This window comes from Chinchilla lanigera, unplaced genomic scaffold (assembly GCF_000276665.1).
Source record: "Chinchilla lanigera isolate Chin_1 unplaced genomic scaffold, ChiLan1.0 scaffold00064, whole genome shotgun sequence".
In the NCBI taxonomy this organism is placed as follows: domain Eukaryota; kingdom Metazoa; phylum Chordata; class Mammalia; order Rodentia; family Chinchillidae; genus Chinchilla; species Chinchilla lanigera.
This window is the reverse complement of record NW_004955465.1, coordinates 8,011,693-8,037,150: the sequence shown is the minus strand read 5'-3', so window position 1 is coordinate 8,037,150 and position 25,458 is coordinate 8,011,693. Positions and strand designations below refer to the sequence as shown.

The 25,458-nt window shown below is 44.3% G+C and overlaps 1 protein-coding gene across 6 annotated transcripts in view; it reads left to right on the top strand.

The window, feature by feature from the left end:
* Positions 1–25,458, top strand: part of Fars2 (phenylalanyl-tRNA synthetase 2, mitochondrial) — a 467,635-nt gene that overhangs the window by 308,599 nt on the left and 133,578 nt on the right. For all 6 annotated transcript variants that reach the window (XM_013521841.1, XM_013521842.1, XM_005398876.1 and 3 more), the window contains one exon: positions 13,966–14,117. In XM_013521841.1, coding sequence (XP_013377295.1) covers positions 13,966–14,117 — 152 coding nt within the window. The remainder of the gene's footprint in view (positions 1–13,965; positions 14,118–25,458) is intronic.

The following is a 25,458-nucleotide window of genomic DNA, read 5'->3' as shown; positions in this document are numbered from 1 at the left end:
AGAAAAGTAATTTAAAGAAAAACAGTTGCAATGATGGTAGTTAATATTTCCTGTCATTACCTAATTTCTGTAGATGATGACTAAACACTGGTATCCTTTTCCATTAGTTTTCTTATTTATGTAATAGTGGTGTTTCTGAAAGGTATAATAACTGGTCAAGGAGGTGCATGCATGTAATGCCAGAACCCTAGGGTGGAGTGGGAATAAAGCAGGACAAAACAGGAATGTTGCCAGTTCGAGCCCAAGCTGGACAACTTAGCAACTTGGCAAGACCCTGTCTGAATAATAAAAAAGTCGAGTGATGTAGCTCAGTGTGAAGGCCCTGTGTTCAGACCTTGGTGCTGGGGGAAAAGTAATGTTTCAGTGACAGTATATGGCCCAAAAGTGCAATGGATACCAACAAAGCCACCAGCCAGCCTACGGTGAATGTCGCCAGTTCCTCACATCTGTATGTTTTCCTCTTTCTATCCCCTGAGCCCCTTTCCTTACCCAAAGCACTTAAGATGTTTTCTTTTAAAATGTGAGTAGTCACATTTGGTGTTTTATTCCGTCTCCATTTCTGTACTACCTACTCTCGATAAGAGTGGATATTAGACTATTTTTATAGAAATAGCAAATCAGTGAATGTTTTCAGAAGTAATTAATTCAGCCTACCCCACTTTTTTGGGTATTTCTGTCACCCAGTGGGACAGAGAACAAAGCTTCCACACAGGCACAGAGCGAGTGTGTGCCACTGTGGGAAGGGGTCACCCATGTTCATTCTTTGGTACAGATGGTCACTGACGGGTGTACATGTAATGGCAGTAAGTGGACACATGCAGAAGAGACTAAACACACAGGGTGGCCTCACTTTATGATAGCTCACTCTCTTGATGACCAGTCCAGTCCATGGGACCTAACCCACTCCTATGAGACGGCATTAATTTCTTTTGAGGTTGCTGTCTCTGTGACATAATTCTTTACCCTGAGCCCAAATTCATAATGGTTCTATTGCCTCTCAATGATGTTACTTTGGAAAATGAAGCTTGTGAGTTTTAGTAAGAACAAATCATAGTCAAACCACAGCAGGCGTTCACAGACGTAACTTCCCATTATGGTTGGTTGGTTTGCTCATTTGTTAGTTAGTTAACTTGTTTTTTACCCAAGACTTCCACTCAGTTTAAACAAGGCAAACAGAAGGGACATAATTACTCAGGGAAAATTCTAGTCATAAAGCCATATACGAGATCACCCAAAAACATTTTTGTCACTTTGGAAGATATTAATATAACATATTTTCATTCTGTCTGAGATACTTGGCCAGATGCCATAAAGCAGTGAAACAGAACCCTGGGTTCAAGTCTCTCATGCCTCCTTCCCTCCCCGCCTCCATCCCTCAGCACTTCTTTCTTTATCCAGAGGCACATTTGATATTCATCTTAACAAAGATGTCTGAGGTTCCTGTTTTTCTTTCCTACTTTTTTTCTTAAGTTAAAGTGCACTACACTCATCCAACTCTGATATCCTCCAGAGAAGTGGGAGCCACTCCACCCCAGGGGTGGCACTACGTGTCTTCATTTCTCAAATGTGTGGTGGTGTATGATTTGTTCTAGATGCAAAGCTGTAATGTAATTTTGAGAGGACTCAGATTTGAAATTCCTCAGGGAATGCACTAGACATTTTGGGACCTGATATGATAACATTAGCAGTTAATTGAATACAGGGTTCCAGAATGGTTGTTTCAGTTCAATTATGAAAATATCTTATTTTTTTTGTAACTCTTCAAGAAGAGCTGAAATTCTTATTTAGAACTCCTTGAGTCTCATGTTATTTCTTGCTGAAGAAACAAAATGAATGTTGCCTGGCTAGGAACTGTGCCCACCCCTGACCCACATAGGATGTGCCCGGTACTCTGAAATTAAGAATAAAAACAAAATATTGGAACAAAGTAAGAAAATCTGTAAAGATCAAGGCAACATGAAACCATGAACTAACAGAACCTGAATTCATAATGTACCTAATTTACCAGCCAGATTTGATCAGTAGTTTTTTTCATTACCAAATAAATAGATAAATGGAATGAAAATAAGGGCTGTCAAACATTTGGATATAAAGCCAAATAATCGATAGCACATTCTATTTTTGTAGGTAAAAATGATTCTCAAGCTAGTGTAGATAAGAACAGAACCACATAGACTGTAAACAGACTGGAAATGCTTATGTATCAAGATAATTAGTCTAAGAGTTACATGAATCATCTGAAAAGGAAATGTCATGAAAAGCACCATAGGGATGTTAGGCTTGGTCGTATTATATAATTGTTAATTAGGATGAATAGAGTACTTCTGGAAATAGTAGTAGAAAGCAAGTCACTTCCGGTGAGCCTGTGATGGACTAAAGGTTTATGCTCCCCCAAACTCATGTGTTGAAATCCTACCCCAGCAGTATGGTCCTCAGAGGAGGGGCCTTTGGGAGGTGATTCAGCCAGGGAATGGAGACTTCAGGAATGAAAGCGGTGCCCTTGTCAGAAGCCACATGCAAAATTGCATGTCCATGTTCACGCCTGTGCACACCTGTTCCTTCCTCTCTGCCTCTGCCTCTGCCTCTGCCTCTGTCTCTGTCCCTCCTGCCTCCACTAATGCCTGTTGCCCTGTCAGGAAATGGGCAGGAAGCAGCTGTGTGCAGACCAGGAAGAGGGCCTTGCCACAGGAGCTGCTGCTGTGGCCCTCAGAACCATGGGAAATAAGTGTTCATTGTTTCCTGTGCGGTCTATGGCAATAGTCAGAACTAAGACAGAGGCCCTTCCAGCACAGGGCTGACCAGCATCTTTTTTTTTTTTTTTTTTTTTTGGTTTTTCTCCGGTACCGGGAACCGAACTCACGGCCTTGCGCTTGCCAGGCAGGCGCTTTTGCCGCTGAGCTAAATCCCCAGCCCCTTCTAAATCCCCAGCCCCTGACCAGCATCTCTTGACCTCAAGGAGACATGTGTGATCTTGACTCTGCACTTCCTGGCTGTTTGACCTGGCTGATGAGTTAAGCTCCTGTTTCCTCAGGGACACCATGGGAATAGCAGTGGTGACTGTCTTTCAGGATTGCGGAGTGCGTCAGTGAGAAGATGCTTGTCTCAAAGTACTTGGCATGGTTCCTGGCACACAGCACCCCGCAACTGTTAATAGTATAATTGCAGCAAAAATCTTTGAGCCGAGAAAAGTAGCAGTGCCTACAGGAGCCACAAAGTCAGTTGGTGAAATTTGGCCAAGGTTAGAACCTGACTGAAAGTCACCTTGACAATTTAGATCTCTGCGGAGAAGTTGGAAAAACAAACAGAGACCCTCCTCTGTTTGAAATAGTCCCCATGCCAAAAACTAGACACAAGCACAGTAGTAACTCAGCCTAATGGGAAGAAAACCAGAGACTTAGTAATGGTTGACTAGCACCAAAACATTTGCATAGCGGAGGATGATAACCTATTACCCCGTCTCACAACACTAAAAAGGAAAAGGGACAAAATAAAATAAAATAAAATAAAATAAAATAAAATAAAACAAAATAAAATAAAATAAAATAAAATAAAAAGGAGACAGGGACCACTTTTCAGGCTTTTGGCTAAGATCAAGTGTAGTATCTGTGCTTGTCAGTTTAAAAAGGAGAAGGGAGTTTGGGGAAGATTTTGATATAGAAATAAACTTCATGCAGCAAAGTCATACCGTGCTGAGCTGTGCTGCCAACGGACCAAGTCCAGTGATCTTTCTTGGGAATAGTTGTGACAGATCGTGGGTGCTGGAAAATTTCTGTTTTCTCATGGAATGATAGGAAGAGATTCTGAGGATTTGGGCCTCCAAAGGCCCAGGAGATACTTGAGTTTCAGATTTGGGGCGGTCAGGCTTGAGCAGGAGCCATTCAGGATGAAGTGGTGTTATCAGACCAGAACCCCACTGCTGAGTCTTCTTTTCTCCAGTCCTTGGGCAAGCTTGTAATTCACACTGGGTCACGGACCACTGTGAAACCTGGGTGTCTGCTGAACTGTCTGAATGAACATTTTGGTAGAAAACTACTGCAAGTTTGCTTACCCACGGCGCTTGGCATCACAGCATACCACAGTGTGCTGGAGTGGCTGTTCACTCCATCTTATACATGCAGAAACTGAGGCAGGGCGGCCTCCTCCTGTATCCAGCCCTGGTCATGCCAGGCAAGATCAAGGCCTGACTGATTTGGCTGCATTTAGATTTAGACTTACATAGATGCAGAAGAAAAAGAAGCCAACAATTCTAGCTCCCCTCGCTGAAAAGGGCAGCACAGAAACAAAAGGTATTGGTGTGCTGGGGCCGCCATACCCAGGTACCACAGGCAGGGCGGCTTACACCTCTTACCTACTGTCTCCCACCTCTGTAGGCCAAGGTAGTGGCCTGGCTGCTAACTTTTGAGGATCTGTTCCTTGCCTCTCTTGTAGTCCGGGGATCTCTTGGCAGCCATTCGCCTTCCTTTGCTTGTAGATGCATCACCCCCATCTCTGGCTTTACCTCCACATCCTTTCTGGCTGTCTGCCTGAATGCATGGCTGTGTCTGCATCTCCCCTTCTTATGAGGACACCAGTCATATTGGGTTAGGGCCCACCTCAGTGACTTCATTTTAACTTGATCATCTCTGTAAAGAGCTTGTGTTCTAGTAAGGTCACATTCTGTTGTATTGGGGTTAGGATTCTCACATAGCTTTTCTGGGTGGTATGCAGTTCAATCTATACCAGTGGTGCTGAACCTATGGCATGTGTGCTACAGCCAGATGTTTCTTATCAGTGAAAGCCCTAAAAAGGTTCGCCATCTACTACCCTCTGCAGTACCCTGTTGCTGAGAGGTCTTATGTTCTGCAGCTGGATTCCAATGGGGTGAGTCCTCCCACCTCTTCAGACCCACAGGGGATGAGGAGCTGTCCTCTCACAGCATCCCAGGGAAACAGGGAAGTGAGTAGGAGGTGGCCTGTGGCATGTCCTCTTGGCTCAGAACAGAGGAGGATCACAGGCCTCCTGTCAAGACAAAGCCAAGCTGAGTGGCCTGCAAGGACACCATGGTGAAGCCAGTGCTCTCTGTCATACAGCTGGCTGCATTGACCACAGATTCCAGGTCAGGTCTACTGCACTCTAGTGTTTGCTCTTTGAGGCTTGCTATCCCCACAGACACCCTCAAATTCTTTTGTGGCTAGATTGCTGACATTTGGTTGCTCTTCCAGGGTCAGAAGTCAGTGCCCCGCTCCAGACTCTGAGATGGAGACCCATACCAGAACTTGTTATGGGTGTTTTTGGGACCCACGCCTGTGGAAGGGAAGGAAAGGTGGTTGGATTTGGGCTGTGACACATAAAGACCAAAGCTGACCCACGGGAAAGTCTGAGAGATGATAGAGTTGTCCAAGCTCAGGAAGGGTTTTAGCCCATAGTGTAAAAGGCAGGCTTTTAAATTTAAATAAGTATGAGTGGGTAGTGACAGTGCTTTCATGTGTAGTTTTATCATCAAAAAGTCTATGCTCGCCGGGCGTGGTGGCGCATGCCTGTAATCCCAGCACTCCGGAGGTTGAGGCAGGAGGATCCTTGTGAGTTTGAGACCAGCCAGGGCTACAAAGTGAGCTCAAGGCCAGCCTGAACTGCATAGCCAGACCCTGTCTCAAAAAGACAAAAAAGAAAGAAAGAAAGAAAGAAAGAAAGACTGTTCTCCACAGTGTGGATGTGTGCAAAGTACGCACACAGGTGGATATGCCATTGGTTAATAAAGTCAGAGTCATAGTTTTTACTCTAGGTACAGTCATGGCAACTCTGACTTTGAACTGTGTGACACAACTTTAAGCCTGGCTTGTAGTTGGACCCTGTATTCTGACTCAGTGAGTGACTTTTACTGGGTTTGTGAATCCCAGAAGTTCTATGAGAAAAATCTGTAGTTTTGAAAATACGTACTTTTCTGGAAAACATTTGAAACTTTTCATCCAATTCTCAGAGAGGCCTGTAGCCTCCTTCCCCATAAAGTTCAGAGCCATTGTGTAAATAAAGTCAAGTCTGCATTTCTTGTAGGCTGGATTTTGCCGGCTCCAAATACATAGGGATGATAGGCAAAACTCTAAAAGCACAAAGTGAAAATATTAGAATCACACCCACCTCTTCTGCTAAAAATCATGTGTTACTATGGGCAGCCGATAGACACAAAGCAGAGCCTGAGCCGAACTAAGGTGGGCTGAGGACTGTAAGAGGAAGGGAGAGAGGGGTTTAGCCCTGGTGGGCTGTCAGGACCCAGAGAGCCCAGTGCAGTGCGCCGGGCCAGAGCCCACACTGTGCTGGAAGCTGGGGCCTGGCAGTGGTCGTGTCCCCTAATCCAGAAGGGAGGCCCAGACCACCACCTGCTGCAGCCTCCAGCTTGTATGATGCTGTGAGCAGAGGGAAAGAGCTAGACAGAGACAAAGCCCCTTTCCGGAATAGAGGATATGAGCCTAATCGAGATTAGGTAATTAGATGAGCCATCACCCCAGCCTCAACGTCCGCAGCCACTGAGCAGGCACTCAGACCACTATGGTCACCTTCATTAGGGCTAGGGGCTCTTGCGGAGGAACCCCAGAAACCTCGAGGCGAAGACAGGTGAGAACATCCTCAGAATCTGCCGCTCAAGGAGAGCTTGCTTGCACTAATTACAAACCACAGCAGGGGCACCAGCCGCAGAGCTTCACCACCATGACCAAGTCAGAATCTGAGTGCACTGGAGGGTCATGCAAAATTTAAAACAATGTCTGATGTCCTGAAAGAGACCAATGGGAGAATAATAACTTTAACACACACTCACAGGAAATTCCAAATAAGGGGCCAAAACGGTTGAAATGACCTTAAAGTAGATGTGGAAAGAAAACAGTTGGAATCTCAGAAATGAACATAGAGAAGAAAAAAATTTGAATGAATGAACCTCAGTTGAGGGAGAATTAGTGGATAAGAAGCTATTTCCAGCAAACTTACCCAGAGTGCAGCAGAAACACAAAAACAAAGGCCTAAACTAGGTCAGGTAACAGGAATGGAAGACAGATGCAGAAGCTCCACAGTATGTATTATTACACTTCCAAAACAGGCTGAAAGCAATGGCAGAGAGGTAGTGGCTGGAATTTTTCAGAACTGGAACAAGACCAGAGCCCTCTGATTGAAAACACACTCTGTAGACTGAGCAGAATAAATAAAGATAAATGCACACCCAGCCTCATCAGAGTCAAACTGCAGAGCCTGCGGATAAAGACACGAAGCTTCCAAACTGCCAGGGAGAAAAGACAGATTACCTGTGAAGAACAGCCCTGACTGACAGCAGCCTTGCCATCATTACTAATAGGTACCTGGGAAATATTTTCAAAGTGCTGAGGTGAAACAGCCATAAACCCACAGTTTTGTGCACTGCCAAATTGTTCAAATGTGAGTGTTTAGACTTGGAAATGCTAAGAGAGCTTGTCTCCCACAGAATTTCCCTGGGAACAAAACTATTAAGGATATTCATCAGAGAGAGCAAAAGCAGAAGGAAGGTGCTATAGTTTGGAGCCTGAAGGTCACCCAGAGGCCCATGTGTTAAAGGTGTGGTCCCCAGCTGGGCACCATTAGGAGGTTGCGCAATCTGGAAGAGGAGCAGCCCAGTAGGACAAGTTAGGTCCAGGGGGCTGCTCTTGTAGGGACGTTGGGACCCCCTTCCTCTTTGCTTGTGGCTGCAGTGAGGTGAAGCGGTTTCTTCTGCCACACTGTTCTACCATGACATACTGCATCGCCACAGACGCAGGGATGATGGGGCCCAAGGACCAGGGACAAGAAGCTCAGAAACTCTGAGCCACAATAAACCGCCCCCTCTCCCACAGTTCTAGGGATTGAAACCAGGGCTGTCACACTGAGCTATGTCCCCAAGCCTTTTTCTTTTTGTTTTCAGACGGGTCTGCTTAAGTCGCTAAGTTGCAAGAGCACAGCTCAAACTTGTGATCATCTTGCCTCACTCTCCCAGAGTGCTGGGATGACAGGTGTGCACCACTACAGCCAGCTGCCTTTCCTCTTAAGTTTATTATCTCAGGCATTTTGTCACAGTAAGAGAAAGGTAACACAGGAAGGAGGGGCTATGGGGCTGAGGAAGGATTTAAGATTTTTACCTAATCTGCAGGTTACCTAGGTCATCTCTCATACCCAGGTGGATGTGGGCAGAATCACAGGAGCCTACTGATCAGTCTAACAGAAGGCAGAAAAGAAGGATCAGGGAAAGAAAAAGGATGGTTACTAGGAATACAAATGAGAATGATAGAAAAATATATATATTTATCATGCCTATTTATTTTGCATATAATATATATATATAATCACTATAAAAGTAAGTAGATTAAACTGATCTACTTAAACACATGGAGACACTCTGATGATTATGACCTTGTTTCTGCACCTTAAGTAGAAAGAAAGGGTCAAAAACAAAATGCTCCTCTCACTGAAGACTCACTTTTTAACCCTAGGGTTAAAATGGGACTGCATTTCACTGCTGAAACAGAGGAGCCTGCCCACACCTGGACTGGCTGTGGGCATAAATAACCATGTCCCTTAAAGCAGTGGTTAATATTTAATTGTCACATAATAACGGTGCATATTTATGAGGTACAGTGTGGTATTTCAGTCAGTGACTGTTTTACCGGTCTTGATTAACCAGTCATGACCTCCACTGCCTGGAACTGAGAAGTCCACCGTGCCTGTGATGAAGGGACTATACCTGCTTCTCAACCAAGTCCAGGGCTCTTTTAGCCAGGAAAAGCAGGTGTGAGGCAGGCAAAAACCAGTATCTACTGCAATACTCCCTCTGCTCTTAGCCTGAAAAAAAGTGGAAGAGTATACATTGGTTGTCTGTGAATTTATTTAATCAATCCAAAATCAAGAAAAATAGTAGACTTCCTCATGTTTTTCAACAACCTGTGAAATATTATATTATTCCTGTCTTGTTTCTTGGGAAATACTTTTTTCCTATTTCAATTCTTCAAATTTCATTTAAAATATTGACACACATAGGCATGTGCCTTGTTTAGCAAAGTTTTTTGAAATATATACATTATATATATATGTATATATATATATTTTTCTCTTTTTTTTAAAAGAAAAGATCAGCAGGGGCCAGAGGAATGGGGTTGGAGTGTTCCATGGTAGAGTGGTTCCATGGTTGGAGTAGTTCCGTGGTAGAGTGATTAGCTTGCATGAGGCTCTTGAGTTCAAGCTCCAGCAAAACACACACACACATACACATACATGAATACAAATGTGATTAAATGTTACATTGGTTGCAGTATACAAACAATATAAGAAGAAAAAAAACAAAAGTCATTGGTCTTTAAATGAAATTCATCTTGTTAAAAAAAATCTTTAGTAAAAACATAGAAAAGTTGAAATAAAAACATGGAAAAAATGTACCAAGCAAGTACTAACTAAAAGAAAGAGGAAGTAAGAAATTCTAATTTGAGGTAAAAACTGTTAACGGAGATTAACAAGTACATAAATTCTGCTAACAGATAAAATGTACCAAAAAGATGAAATAAACTTTTGTTTAGCTTCAAAATAGGTGAACCAGAACTTAGAGTTATTGGAAGAAATTTATAAAGGGACACTAGTGGGGGATTTTTATTATCTTTTATTAGAAACTAATAGGTCAGAAATATCAACAAATAGACTATCAGAAGAGATAAAGAAGATTTGAACAGGGCATAGAAGAAATTGTGTGTGTGTCTGTGTGTGTGTGTAGAAGTGCACACCAAACTGAGAGTGTGTGTACTTTCCAAACATGCCAAAAGAATTTGCAAAAGTGACCATATTCTGTGTGACAAAGCAAGTTTCAACAAAGCCAGGAATGACTGTCATACTGTTTTCTGATGTCACTGCAATTAACTTTGAAACCAGCAATGAAAACGCATTTTTATTTTGTTTTTTTTTGTTGTTTTTTTTTTGTTTTGTTTTTTTGTTTTGGTTTTTCTCCGTTACCAGGAATCGAACTCACAACCTTGCGCTTGCTAGGCAAGCGCTGTGCCACTGAGCTAAGTGCCCAGCCCCCCAAAACGTCTTTTTAAAGCTACAAAACTCATGTATTTGAAAACTTAAAACAAACATTCATTGCCAAAAAAGAAAAAGTAGCAAACATATTTGAACTCTAACAATGAAATACTGCATATTAAAGCTGTGAGATACATCCGAAAAGGTGTTTAGACAGACATCTGTAGCCTTACATGCTTTTATTTAAAAGCAAGAAAGCCTGCAAAGACTTGCATTAATCTTTCACATAAAGAGAAAAAGAACACAGGTAAATGAATTAAACAGAAAGTAAGAGGTAATCCCAGAAGTTAGCCGGGGAGAAGCCAGTGCTTCAGGGTTGCCATCTAGGTCGTAGCTGTCTCAGCCCCCAGGTCGTCCACGCGCAACTCCGTGCGCTGGGTGCAAGGGTGAGTGAGCCCTTTAAAGGGCGGGAAGGGGCATAGCGAGGGGTTAAGCAGACACGGGAGCAAAATTCAGTACAGAAGTTTTGAAGAAGCTTTACCCTTTCAACAAAAGGAAAAAGAAATAACATCTGCAAAAACCAAATCATGGGGCCCACATGACGTGGAGAATTGCCCTTTAGGAAAACACGAGAACTATTGTATCTTAAAAATCCAAACTCTTGGAAAACTAGGGATGTATGGGCTCACCCCTGTGGTCGGATCAAGCCGAGTTCCGTGGGTATTTCCTAGAGGGCGCTGGTGCTCAGATGAGTGGGACCTCCTCCTACAGCCCGGAGACCTAGACAGCGCAGACCACCTGGGGGGTCCAGGAAAGCGCACAGCTCCGTCTTCTCCCCGCCCCGCACCGGGCAGGGCAGAAGACAGTTCTCAGGGGATAGAAGTGTTAATAACTGGCACAGACGGGATTTCCTGATGGGCAAACTGGAAAACTGTTACCGGTCTCTAAGATTAGCCCCACCTAGTAAAACGAGGACCCTGTTTCCTGACTTCACAAGTACTTATAGCCACAGTGCAACAAATGTAAGGATTTGAGGGGACGTTAACGAGAGTATTTAGGATCAGTTGCAGGTCAGAGCTATTCTAAAAAGCCGAATTTCAAATCATAAATTTTTTACCTATTTCATTCCAGTCATTTAATTCATAGCTTTTACTCTTTTGTAAAAAAGACTCTTTTTTCCTTGGTTAGATCTGTCGCATGACAAGGCAGTGGTGAGAACAGATATCTTTATCTTACTTTTTAAATTTAAATTTTGTTGGTACATGTTTGCAGTATATGATATTTACTTTTATCTTGGGGAGTGGGTACATGTACATCATACAGCTTGTTTCTTTTTTTAATTCCCTTCCCCTTCCCACCCACCTCCATCTGTCTAAATCCCCTTTTCTCATTTTCATTCTCGTTGTTATTGTTATTCTTAGCGCATGCTGTGTAATGTTTACACTCACTGTGGGTATTTGGTACCTGTACACAGCCTCTTAAATCTTCATCCTCCCCTTGCCCCCACTCTCGGTCCCTGGAACCCCTTTCCACTTGCAAGAGGTCTATTCTCTTGTTTCCTTCTATCAAGCTTTTATTTTACTTTTTGTTCATACTTTGCCTTACTCAGATGATAGATATCATATGATTTTTAAGCTTATGTGTCCTATTTATTTCACTTGGCATTATATTTTCCAGGAGTATCCATTTTCCTACAAATGCCTTGAATTTACCTTTCTTTATCACTGTAGTATTCCATTATGTACAGACGCCACATTTTCTTTTTCCATATACAGGCTGCTTCCAGAATTCAGCTGTTATGAATCGTGCAGCTATAAACATGGGTGGGTGGGTGTATTGCTGTGAGATCATGTCTTTAGCTCTTTTAGGAAGATACTTAGAAGGGGAAATTTCTAATTGTAGTCTTTTGGGAAATCTCCATACTGATTTCCATAGTGGCTATACTAGTTTATAGCCCTACAAGAGCATATCAATGGATGCAGAAAGGGTGTTTGGCAAAATCCAACACCTCTCCTGAAGAAAGTAAGTATAGAAGGACCATAACTGAATTTAATGAAAATTGTTCATGACAAACCAACAGCCAACATATTAAAAGGAGAAAAACTGGAAGCTTTCCCTCTAAAATGAGGAACAAGACAAGGATGCCCACTCTCACCACTTCTATTCAGTACAGTGCTTGAAATATTAGCCAGAGCAGTCAGACAATAGAAATGAATAAAAGGGATACATATAGGAAAGGAAGAACCCAAGTTATCATTATGTGCAGATGAGGTGATACTCTACATAGAAAACCCAAAGAACTCCACCAATAGACTCTTAGAATTAATAACCAGTTTTGGCAGTGTGGCAAGATACAAAATCAACATGCAGAAATCAGTAGCATTTGTCTACACCAATAATGAACTCAATAAGAAAGACATTGTGAAAAAAATATCAGTCAGATTAGCATTAAGAACAATTAAATACCTAGGAATTAACCTCACCAAGGAAGTGAAAGATCTCTATAACAAAAGCTACAGTATGCTGAAAAAGGAAATTGAAGAGGACATCAGAAAATGGAAAGACAATCCCTGTTCCTGGGTAGGCAGAACCAATATTGTCAAAATGGTCATACTCCTATAACTGTTATACAGGTTAATTCCCATCAGAATGCCAACAGCATTCATCACAAAACTAGAGAAAACGATCCTAAAATTCACCCTGAGCCAGGAGAGACACAGACTAACAAAAGCAGTCTTGGGTGACAAGAGCAACGCAAGAGGTTTCAGAATAGCCAGCTTCCAATTTATATGACCAAGCAATAGTGATAAAAATGGCATGGTGCAAAAAAAAAAGACATATGAATCAATGGAACAGAATAGAGAACACAGAAACACTTTCCACATATCATAGTTACATAATAGCACATTTTTTCTTGTGGTAATAGCCTGCAGATGAAAGGTTTTTTGCATATTTATTGGTCAGCTTTTTCATCACAGGAATAAAATATCTGACATACACAATTTAAATAAAGGAGCAAAAGTTTACTTTGGCTCACAGTTTCAAGAGAGTTCAGTCCATGGTCAACTGGCTCCAAGTCAGAAATAGCATGGCGGAAGGGCCTGGCAGAGAATAGCAGCTCAATCCATGACAGCCAAACAGCATAGAGAGAGCCTGGGATGACAGGTTAAGGGGATGACATGCATGTCTACCTCTTCCTCCATTCAAACACCAGCTTCACATTCACCTAAGAACTCAGCAAATGACTAATCCACTAATAATGTAGCACTCCCGTGAGACTTTTCGGGACCTTTCATGTGTAAACCATACTATAAATGGTGAACTATATAGTTCATATGATGAACTATGAACTATATAGTTCATATGATGAACTATATAGTTCACCATATATAGTTCATCATACTATAATGATGAACTAATGAGCTAAAAAAAGTGCAATAAAATGGGGAAACTGGTGTTTATTGCATCCTTTAAGGCATAATTTGAAAAATAAATGACTGCTTATCAGCCTAGTCCTTTATTTTAATAATTAGAAATACTAGCAAATAATGACATTACTAATTGAAATACCAGTTTTGACAAGCCCTTACTTATTTCTCTATTAAGATTGCTTCCTCAAAGTATCTCAAGAAGTTAATGAATTGCATGTTAATTAAATTTGAACTTTTATCCTCTAGTATTCAAATGGGAAAAACCAAAATATGATGTATTCAAATTGCTTCATACTAGATTGGACATTAATTGCAATATAAATATAATATATGGTAATGTTACACATGAATGTTATAAGAAATGTGTAGCATTTAGAATGGAATTTTCTAATTTTGAATATGGATTTATCTTTTAAATTCATTTTGTTCCTGAAAATTCAAATGCTAGAATAATGTTTTACTGGCATTTTCTAGTTAACCAAGTTAAACTTTCTATGAAAAAGTCATTCTCATCCAATTAACAAATGCATCCTATCTTTCTCTGCTCTTCTGTTGTTAGCCTCTTAGCAAATATCCTGCGCTGACAAACGACATTTCCTTCTGGTTACCCTCTGAGAACTACACCGAGAATGATTTCTATGACTTAGTCCGAACCATTGGAGGAGACCTGGTGGAGAAGGTTGATCTCATAGACAAGTTTGAACATCCAAAGTAAGTGAAGAGCTTTCCATTTTGTCCTATGCTATTGCTGTGTGACAAATAGCATGTGGAAGCATGCAGTGCAACTGTGCTGCAATTCAGTGTGCCGGAGAGAACTTCTTCTAAATTTATAAATGAATGGATGGCTGGTGAGAAAACTCTTCCTACTCTCTGAAAATCTTTCTAACGTGCATTGTTATTCTTTCTTGCCTTCTTAGTAAAGGAAGTGTGTGAAACAGAATGTTTTAAAGATCTTGCCATGTCTCATCATTGCCTTTGGAAGTGATTTCTTACCTATTGCATCGTGAGTACAAAGGAGATAAGGCAGAGAACGTGTGGTTTATGGAGAAAATGGTGTTTTGTTAGTCTCTCAGTGCACATTTATTAAGCACTTCCCACATGCCAAGACCTGTGTTAGGTCTTAGAACTTCAGTGGGCTAGAACTCCTTGGAATTCAGTCTCACGGGACAGTCAGATATTAAATAAATCATTACACAGATGTGCAGCAATTATTGTGTGGGGAAATGCATTGGCTGTAGCCAAGAACTGATTTCCACGGGGAGTCAGGGCAGGCCCCTTTGGAGCACTGACGTGGAGGGCAGAAGCATTGCGGGCTGTGAAGCAACACTGCAGAAAGCAGATACGAATCTTGGTTGGAATGATCACACGGGCAAATGTGGGCATGGATGGCAGTGATGTGACTCAAGAAGTGAGGGGAGGTGGGTGAAAAGAGATGACTGTCAGGGAGAGATTTGAATGTAGGCTCAGGCAGGGCCAACACATGCAAGGTCTAGGATTTGGGATTGTCCAGATTGCACTTGGATGTTCCAGAAGTGATCCACTTGCCTCTCTGACTTGTCCACTTTTTAAATTATTATTATTTCTTTTGTTTTTTGTTTTTTTCTGGTACCAGGAATTGAACTCATGACCTTGCGCTTGCCAGGCAGGCTCTATGCCGCTGAGCTAAATCCTCAGCCCCCTGACTTGTCCCCTTTAATGAGCCATGTGGCCCCACTGTTAGAGAAGAAGTCACCACATCTTGTCTCGCTCTCATCTCCATTCTGCTCTGGCCTCCTAATTTTACACTGTGTCCTATCTGCATGGCCAGGGAATCTACACGTCAGGGATACAATATGGCTTCCACATCAGTCCTGTTCTGTGTCTCCCTTTGTTTTATGAACTCTTTTTTTCCCTAAGTAAAGATGTTTATTGCTCACTGCCAGGTCCTTACCTCAGTTTTGTCACTTATCTGGGTGACTAAATATCATCTAGAGATTTGCGGAAGGACTTGTGGAAATAATATCCCCTGTCTTAGTCGCTTTCTCTTTGCTGGGACAAAAGTACCCAACACCCACAACTTAAAGGAGGAGAGGTTCATTTTGGTCCACATTTTCAGTCCATTGTCGGCTGGCTGCAGGGGAGGAGGGCATGGCAGAGCAGAGCTGCTCACCGCAGGGCAGCTGGGAAGCAGAGAGAGTTCAGGGAGGTGGCTAGGAAGCAGGGAAGAGTCCAGGGAGGAGTCTGGGGGAAGGTTATTTCCTCCAGGTCACAGGTCGTGGCCACAGTTGACCCACCTCCTCCTATGAGGCCACACCCCCTAACAGCACACCCTCTCACACCCCTGACCCAATTACCTCCTGAACACATTCCACAGCCTTGATCTTTTTACTTTTCCTGCTTAAAAGTTGGATAATATTATCAAGATATCCCTCAGTGTTGACCTGTTCCCTGTGCTGTACTGCTGTCTCTCACAAATCAGATTTGACTTTGCTTTTGTTTGGGGCAAGTTTTCCTGAATCCTATTTAAAGAATGCATTCTGGTTCATTTCATCCTTCAGGGATCCCAGTAATCTCTGTCTGACTCTGTACCTATGACAGCCTTCCAGTGTTTTAAATGTCTTTATTTCCAATCCAGTTGGTGAGCTTTCCTCCCTGCTAGCTTCTCTGTCCCTTCCTACATTTCCTCCTCGTTCTGCATTCCTCTTCAGTCACTGCTTTTTCCTGTTTTTCTGAGTTCTGCCAGCTCACATTCCAACTCCTCCTATTTTCTTGCCATCTTTTCTCTGAGTTATTTCTGTTTTGTGATCTTCCTTCCTTGAGAAATTGCTTCCCTTAGCTTTAAAATTTATTGCAAAATATTTAACCAAAATTTCATATGCTCCAATGGCAGCATTTTTCTACAACTTTCATGGTCATAAGTTTTCTGCCACTCTCCTTACTTTTTCCTTAACTCTTAATTGACAGATATGCCTCAGCCATGTGACTGCCTATCTAATAATGCCCATGTTGAATGCACTGGGTTTCCCAACCTCCTCTGGGCACAAGGTCTGGAGGTGAGGCTGGGCTTGGCATGGCAGAGCCCTGTAACGGCCAGGTTGTTTTCATAGCCCTATGGCTCCTGTTCTCTCCTGCCAAGAAACCAAGTCTTTAAATTTAGCCCATCTCTGATTCTTTGTGCGGGTCTGCCCCAGCTCCAGGTCTGCGACTGCTGAGAAACAGAGGACTCACCCTTGTTCTCCCAGTGTTGGCACTCAGCGGGGGGCTGTCTGCGTGTCAGGCTGTAGCCTCCAGTGCCGGCAGCCCTGTGTTTTGCTGAGTGCCCCACGGTTTCTCCCCTTCACTTCCTCTCACTTGCTGCTTCCTTATTTCAGTTGCTTTGGGCCGCCTTTAAATGTATTTTGGAACTTGGATGGGCTCTTCCTTCTGATTCCATGGGAAATCAGACATATGGGGCGGCCTGGGCTGCTGATGCTGTGAAATGCCAGTCCAACCCTGGGTGTCTCCAGAAGTTCTCCTGTTGACGTGAAAGTCCAGCGTTCATTTCCATAGAGGAGGAAAAAGATTGGAACAAAACCAATTGCGGAGTACTCGCCAAGATGCCAAAGGTGTGGGACTTATCCTTTTTCCCGCTGTTGTTAGTAAAATCAAGGATTCGGAGCACATTCTTGGTCTCTGCCTCCGTAGTCCCTTATTCCTAGAGTGGCCTTCGATTCACCCTAAGGTGAGTGGCCTTTGTGGCTGGAAATGATCAGAACCTACTAAGTCACAGAGAGATGTTAAACCTGGTGAGTTGGGAGAATTCCCCGTGTTGGGGTCCATGTGTCTGGGGGCGGGGTGAACTCCCAGACATTTGTTCCCGCAGTGGGTGACCTATGGCTGTGAAAGCAAATGCTGAATGACTTGGTAATTAGAGCGGTCTCATGGGAGTAGTGTTGGGGGCCTGCTGGCCCAGGCAGAACAAATAGGGAGATAGTCCCTAAAAATAACAAATAAAATAGCAAAGTGTATTAGAGATACTCCGTTCATGCAAACCTACTCACAGAGCTCCGAGCCAATTGGTGAACAGAGAATGTATATCGTTCTTTCTGAAGGAGATAGTACTTTCGAATGAAAATTTGAAAACAACCAAAAATTATCTTCGTATTGGCTTCTTTGCCTAATAGGAAAATTGTGACTCAGCGGAGTGTGGTGGCGCACACACCTTTAATTTCAGAACTTTGGCAGGTTTGGGAGGGAGCTTTGGGAGGCTGAGGCAGGAGAACTGAAAGTTCATGCCGAATCTGGGCAGTTCAGCAACTTTGCCCGACCTTGTCTCAAAATAAATAATAAAAAAGGACTAGGGATGTAGCTCAGTACCAAAGCCCTGGGTTCAATCCCCAGTACTGAAACAAAACAAAACAAAACTGTGACCCATGCTAGGGCTGAGTGAAACGCAGAGGAGACTCCCTGAGATAAACAAGCTGGCAAACAAACTGAGCGTCATTCTTTGAACAAGAAGAGATCCCCAGATATTTCATGGAATCATAAAAGGCTGATTTCCTAATGTCAGACAAATGGAGAAATCTGGTCTTGATTCCAAGTAAGACCTTGTGCCCTGAAGAGGGTTAGATACCGAGGTCAGAATAGGGCGTTTTGCTTGAGCTGCTGTTCCTGGGGGTGTCTGCGCTTCCTCTGTGGGCCGCTGACCTTGTAAAGCGCTTCTCGTCTCGAGGCTCAGAAATGCACTGCAGCCACAGCTAGGACGTGATGATCCCGGGGTGGGGCCTCCAAGCAAGCGTACACTGTGCCCTGCGGTGTTTACTGGTGAGGAACCAGGATTAAGGTGCACACCCCTAGTGCACGCTGCCACCCCCACCTCACCCTCCACTTGTGCGCATCATCTTTAGTCTCAAGGAAGGACCGCGTGGAATGTGCTTTTTCCTCCAATGCAGTGGCTCACAGCATCAGGAGGAGGAAAGTGGGGCGGGGGACCTGACATGTCTCCACTGGTCTGTGCCGGTGGAGGTGCAGCCCGTCACCCTTAGTTCTGGAGGTGGACAGTAAAATAAAAGGGGCTGAAGTAGGACAGGTTCAGACTGGGTTTAAAACAGACCCTTCAGAGAGTTCGAATTGGATTGATTTTTTTCTAAGTATTTGAGTTGGCTCCGGAAGGGGCGATGGTCAGAAATCACGAGTGTCCTCAGTGTTGCTGGCTGCAGAGGAGGCGTGGTGAAGTTCCCACTGTTTGGCTCCTGGACTGACCTAGCTCCTGGGACTGCTGTGGGCCGGTCCCTGTGGTCACAAGCAGGTCCTTGAATCCCTAAGCTGTGGATCAGGGCTGGGGCACTGGACCTGAGCATCCTGACCTACAAGTCACAAAGGTGAGGGTCACCTCTCTTCTTCTCTACCCAGCCTTCCTACTGGGTATGTTTTTGTTTGTGACCTGTCACAGCTTTAAACGTTGAGGCACAAGCGGGTATGGTTAAACACTTGTTATCATGTGTCCTCGAATTTTCAAGGGGGCCCCTTCTCAGCATGGGATGCGCTGGAGTCAGATCTGCAAACCCCTCTGGAACTAAGGCCGGACTAAGGGCCAGAGACCTCTGCTTCTGGTGCCTCTGGCTCCTCCCGCTCCCTCCCAACCCTCCGCTCCTCACCCTGCACAGGTTAACCTCCACTAACCTCTGCTCATTCTGAATAGTCTGCAGCCTTTCCGGGCCAGTCTTTTCCACCATCCCTGAGCAAATTCAGGAAGGAACTGGCCTAATCTGTGGGGTTACCTGCATCACCTCTTTGCAGAATCCTTTGCACCAGGCTGCCTTCCGGGGTTCTGGAAAAGTCTGGATGGACCACTCTTAGGTCAAGAACTCACTGGAAGTCTGTCAGGTACCTCCAAAATAGCCAGCCCTGCTTTCTACAACAACTTCAACAGGAGGATTGGACATTTATTCCAAATCAACACCCAAATGCACTTCCTCTCTCTCCATAGGTCACCGGCTGCCCCAAGTGCAGAAGTCTGTGTGGCGGCTCCTTGTGGGTTCATTTATGTCTTATATTCTTTGCTTACATTTAAACTGTCCTAGGCTATTCCACATAATAGGAACTCTTTAGGGCCCATGGCATTGTAGTCACTATGGACTGAGTGTTTGTGTCCCTCCAAAGTTCATGTTGGAACCTGATGCCCATTGTGGGGTGGTTAGAGGGGAGACTGTAGGGCAGTGGCTCTGTCTTGAGAGTTCTGATGTCCTGGTGTGTGAGGTGAATGCCGTGTGAAGGGGCTCCAGAGAGCCACCCGGCCCTGGTCCTCCACCACGCAAGGGTGCAGCTTCTGTTCCTTTTCCCTCTCATCCCTGTGCCATGTGAAGTTGTGAAACAGGAGCCCCTTACGAAGCACAGAGCAGCCCTCATCATGTGCACAATCTGCTGACATCTTGAACTTGGACTCTTAAGTATCCAGAACTGTGAGAAATTAATTTCTGTAGTCTATAAATTACCCTGTCTAAAGTTATTTTGTTATAGCAGCAGACACGGACTAAGACAGTAGCTCATTTCCATTTTGCCTTAGTGTACACAATGGTAGAGGGAGTCTTACCTGTAGCGCTTGATGGATGGTTGATTAATCTTGTCTTCCTTCCTGAGAGGAGTGCCTGTTAAAAAACTTGAAATAGCTTGTGATACAGTCAATAGGGGCAATGTAATTATTTAGTGGAAGGAACTCAGATATTTAGAAGCCAGGAATTGAACCTTTTTTTCCCCCTAGTACTGGAGAATGGAGCCAGGGCTTCACACTGAGGTATACCCCAGCCCTTTTTTATTTTTTATTTTGAGACAGTGTCTCACTGAGCTGGCTTGAATTTACAGTCCTCCTGCCTCAGCCTTCCAGACAACTGGGATTACAGGCATGTGCCACCACACCTGGCTCTGTCCTGCCTATTCACACATGTGATACTGGGCTCACTTTTTCTCCTGTACCACCAGAAGTAATAACACTTTCCTTAAGTAGTCGCTATGAAAATTAGATGAAGCTTCATGTGTGAAATGCTTTGAAGATTGCACAGGGTTTTAAGAAAAATGGTTAGCTATTAGAGTAAAAAATAATAACTTCCACAATCAATCTGACATGTTCTTTAAAGAATAACCTCACCACGGCCAGGAGCCTTGGATTTGGCCGCCACATGTGTCTGACTGGGGAGTTCTGCAATGAAGGGAAGCAGAATGCGACTTCCAGTGAAAGTGTCACTCTGAAATGATCCATGTTCTTCCTGCAACTTGAGGAGTAAATTTTTAATCAGACAAAGTAGGAATACTTTGTAAAGTGGCAGAGGTGCTGGTCAGAGACCTCTGTAGCTGCCGTGGTTGTCTCAGGGTCCCATGTTGGGAAAATGCCGTGCACGGTGGCATGTGGGTTGACATCCCTGGTTTGTAAATCATTCCTGGTCTTGTTTCTTTTGACAGAGCCAAACGAGTGCACTTCTCTGACCATCAAGATTGCCTGGCAATGGAAAGCCAGCAGCAGCTAATCTTGGGAGAGGCTTGGCTGCAGGGAACTAGTGGGGCCCCGTGTCCCTTTGAAATCCACAGCATGTAATGTACCAAGGAGACGGCCAGAACCAGCCAGGTCCACTTTAGGACTCTCCTGGCTCCTCCCTCTCCTTTGCCATTTGGGTGGCAAGACTGGTGGCCCAGACTTTTGTGGCTCAGACAGCTGAGAAAGCAATTCTCAAAACTATTTTTTGCCTGGATGTTTGTTTGCCTCTTTCTTCCCTCTTCCACACACCTCCTTTTTACAGCTTTCCAGGAAGGATGCATGCCATTACCGTCACACTGCAGCCTTGTTTGCTACCAGTGTTAGACAGATGAAAGCACAATTTATTTAGTCCCTGAACACCTTGTTCCACCTGGTTCCCAGCACATCACGGTTCACTGAAGGATTCTTTGGAACCTCCTTTGGGGCTGCTCAGGCCAGGGCCTTAGAGAAGCCGCTCTTCCCAGCCTGGATGGGGCAGAGAGACTGCATGTTGGCAGCTAGGCCAGGAGAGAGGTCAGCACTTAGCTGCGCGTCTGCTCCGGTGCGCAGTCATGAAGGTGACATGGGGCCACCCTCTGCTCCGGGAGCTCTCTTGATGTTACCTTCACTTGACAGCCACGCTCCATTTCTGCAGAGTGCAGCTCAAACCCTTTCTTTCTGAGGTGCAGGAGGCTGTAGTTTGATTGTAGTTTGTCCCCACCAGCTCTCAGCTGGAGACTTCATTCCTCCCTGCAGCAGGGGGGTCACAGAGGTGCAGCCTGCTTGGATAGATGAGCGCCGTCTTCCAGGGCTGAGTTCCACCCTGGGGAACTGAATTCATCACAGGAGAGTGGGTTGTTGCAGAGCAAGCCCAGCTTTCCAGCTTCCTCGGCTCCTTTCTTGTCACATGGTGTCTTCCGCTCAGCATCCCTCCCATCCTGATTCTACCAAGCCAGGGAAGCAGATGCCCCTCACCAGATGTGGCTTCCAGGTTGTGAACTTCCTGGCCTGCAGCACCATGGACCAAAATAAACCTCCTTTTTAAATACATGTCCCAGCCTCTGATACTCTCTTAGAGCAACAGAAAACAGACTAAATTAAAGGGTAAGAGTAACTCCCATCCTTGCATGGTTCCCTCTACCTCTCCTGACAGCTAATGGGATGCAAGAAAGCTCAGGTGCATACCAAGAACCACCCAAGAGAGGAAAATAAGCCACAGAGTCCCTGGCAGAAATGGGAGGAGGACAAGTCCTACCCCAGCAACTGGGGCAATTGTAAGTGAGACACTAAATTGTTTTAGGGTCTTTAAATGTGTTACCCCAGTTCACAAGGCCACTCCCTTCCTCCTGCCAACACCTAGATTTGACGTCCAGAGCCACTGTGGAGGCTTCCCCATTCCCCTGCCTGGTGCATGGTCGCTCGTGTCATTTACCTCGTCCTTTGCATCCCACAGATGGCTCGGCTGTGAATGTGCCACGGCCCTCAGAGACAGTGAGGATTCTGTCTTAGGAGCCAAGAGATTTGTGAATTCACATGCCACCTGACTGCGCCACCTCAGGGTAACAGGTGTCTTAATTATAGATTTTGGAGTTAAGTCTCTACAGAGGAGCCTGTGATTTGTAAGGAATTCTCAAGGATATACAGATGAGGTCTAGCAAAACCACTCTTGAAATATTCACATTTCTGCACAGAAAAGGGGGGCCTGGCAGATGGGGCCTCTCCCTGCTGATCTCCTGAAAGACAAACAGGCTGGGCTCCTGCACCAAAGGAAGTCAGGGCACGGCTCACACTGTCATGTTGCCTGGGGAGCTGGACTAGTTGTTTCCCTGAACTTGGTGTAGCTGAGGCTGAGATGAGCTGGGAGGGTGCACCAGCGCGGCAGCAGGGTCAGCTTCAAGACAGGGCCTGATGGTGTGCACAGATGTTAGCTGGTGGCAGTACAGCATCCAGGGCACAGCAGTGTGGCTCCCAGGGAGAGAAGTCCCTTGGGAAGGTTTAGTTACGAGGAGTATGGAGGCCACTTCCGTCGGGCATGAAGCACTGATGTTGCCGGAGAACGGCCCTGAGACTGCCTAGATACTCTGCTGTTGGGTCTGGGCCTAATGGTCTTATCCTGTGACCTGAGATCAGGCTTGGAGTCCAGAATGAGGCTGAATCTAAGAGAAGAGGGAGGTGAGGGCAGTGAAGTTAGAAAATCTAGGGACCAGCATATCTCCTCAGCATCTTCCATTTGTGTTTTGTCTTGTTTTGTCTAGTAGTCTGTGGCTTCACAACTACTTATTCAGATTAAGTTTGGAGCCAGGGAAGATGTTGTTATGATGGGAATTTAAATGGGTGTCTAGTAAGGAAAACCAAAGTAGAATGGTCCCTGAGATTTACTGGAAGAAGAGAACGATACCTCAAGGCAACTGAGGCAGTACACCAGCCAGACACTTAGGAAATGAGTCCACTAGGTTTAGGGTTCACATGAGGACTCCTTATGTTCATGCTCTGATCTCCCCATGAGTCCTGCTTACCTGCTCCCAAGAATCCGAGCCTGCAGTGAGCCCCCTTTACGTATTTTTGGAAGCCCCACAAGTTTGCACAAACAAGCTTACGCCTCTGGTGTGTTCAGTGACCCCCTTTTGGATCCCTGGGGCACACCTTTGAGGCTGTGGAGCCCTCCCAAGTGTCCTCTGGTATTCCAGTCTGGCGCAGAAGTGTGCCCTCCCCCAGTGTCACCCTGTCCCCTGGGACTCAAGCAACAAAGACAGGCTTTGGCCAGTCTTTCTTCCTACCTGGCAGAGCCCCTCCTGTCTTTCCCTAGGTTTCCCTCACTGGGGAAAGGCATGCAAATAAAAGCTAGAGATTTCACTACAGACTCGACCCAACTGCAGATAGACTGAATCTATTCCATGGGAGTGCATTCAGAAATCAACAAAATGCCTAGTTGCCTTATAATCCTTTGTGAACATAATATTTTACAAGATGAATCTTAATGTGTGTTTCTCAGGGGAGAAAGAAAATCCCACAGCAGTTTCTGGATTCTGTGTTTGACAGATATGGATGGCTATATTCTTTCCTTGTACTTCCTCCCGAAGGAAACTGACAATAGTAAGACCAGGAATAAGGAAACTAGTAGTGAGAATTAAGCAGGTAAAATATTTGTACAAGAGATGATAGTTGTGGTCTAGACAACTGCAGAGTATTTTACTAAAATAATTGCTTATTCCAACATTCATTGAATATGGTAATTCTTTGGAGTGGATTGATCAGAAACACATGCAGTACACATTTTGGGGAATTCTTCAGTGATAGTGGGATAAATATTTCTAAAACACACTTTCATTACAGTGATTGTCTGATTGCATTGTATTTATACCTCTTTCTACTATTCACTGTAAAGTGCTATCAAGTGTGATGTCTCTAGATTTCTACTATATTTAGGATATATAATGTTTTAGGTACTCCATACTCATTTTCAAGGAATAAAGGATAAAGAGAAATGCCAGCAACAACAGACGTCATATCATGACCTAACTTGTTGTACGGGCCGAAAGTTGCCTCCTTTGGCAACAGTGTCCAGTTGGGTGACCAGAACTCCTATCAATTATGCAGACTGCCTCCAAGGGGAGGCAGAGTGGGGTGGATAGTATTTCTTAGAAACAGGATTTGCATTTGTGATATGTTGGGTGCCAAGTAAACTGCTGATTTTAAAATAATTTTGTTCAGGCCAAATGTTCAGATAGGGAAAGGGAAACACATGAGAAAAAGAAAAAAGAAAACTGATTTTAAGGAGGTTGGTAATATCCTATACAAAATACGGTTTAAGCCTGAAGGTACAGCATGTATAATGCCCTGGGTTCCAGCACCACCACAGAAAAATGAATAACAAAACACAAAACAAAACAAAAACAGTTGAAAATTCCATATTTTTAGGTTGAGAAAACTGGAGGAATTATGAAAGCATTCATGGTTACCGTGCAGTCATGGGTGCGGGCTTCTGATTAGATGAGGGAAGTCACGGGGTGGCACAGAAATTGAAGGGGTCAAATTATAATGTGTTTGTGTATATGTTTATTTGTTTGCCAGAGGAGAAACAAGGGACATTTTTGAAGGAAGTGTATCCGTTACTTCTCTTTTTGCTGGGGCGAAATACCTGACATCTAAATTTATTTTATTTTATTTTATTTTGGTACCGGGGATCAAACTCATGACCTTGTGCTTGCCAAGCAGGCACTTATGCCACTGAGCTATATCCCCAGCCCCTGACATCTAAATTTAAAGGAGGAAAGATTTACTTCAGCTCACAGTTCCTAGAGGCTTCAGTCCGTAGTTGGCTGGTTCTATAGCAGGTGGCAAAGCAGAGGAGCACTGCAGAGGAGAAACAGTCAATGGCAGAGCAGGCCAGAGGCAGTGAGCAGCAGCAGCAGCAGCAGCAGAAGCAGCAAGCCTCTCTTTCTGTCCCTTTACATTCCATCCAGGCTACAAGCCTATTAATTAGTGCCACCCACACCCAGGATGGGGCCTCCACTATCCACAGCCAGAACTATGATAAATGAATTAGTGGACTAATCCTGTATAACATACTCTTAATCCCAGTATCAC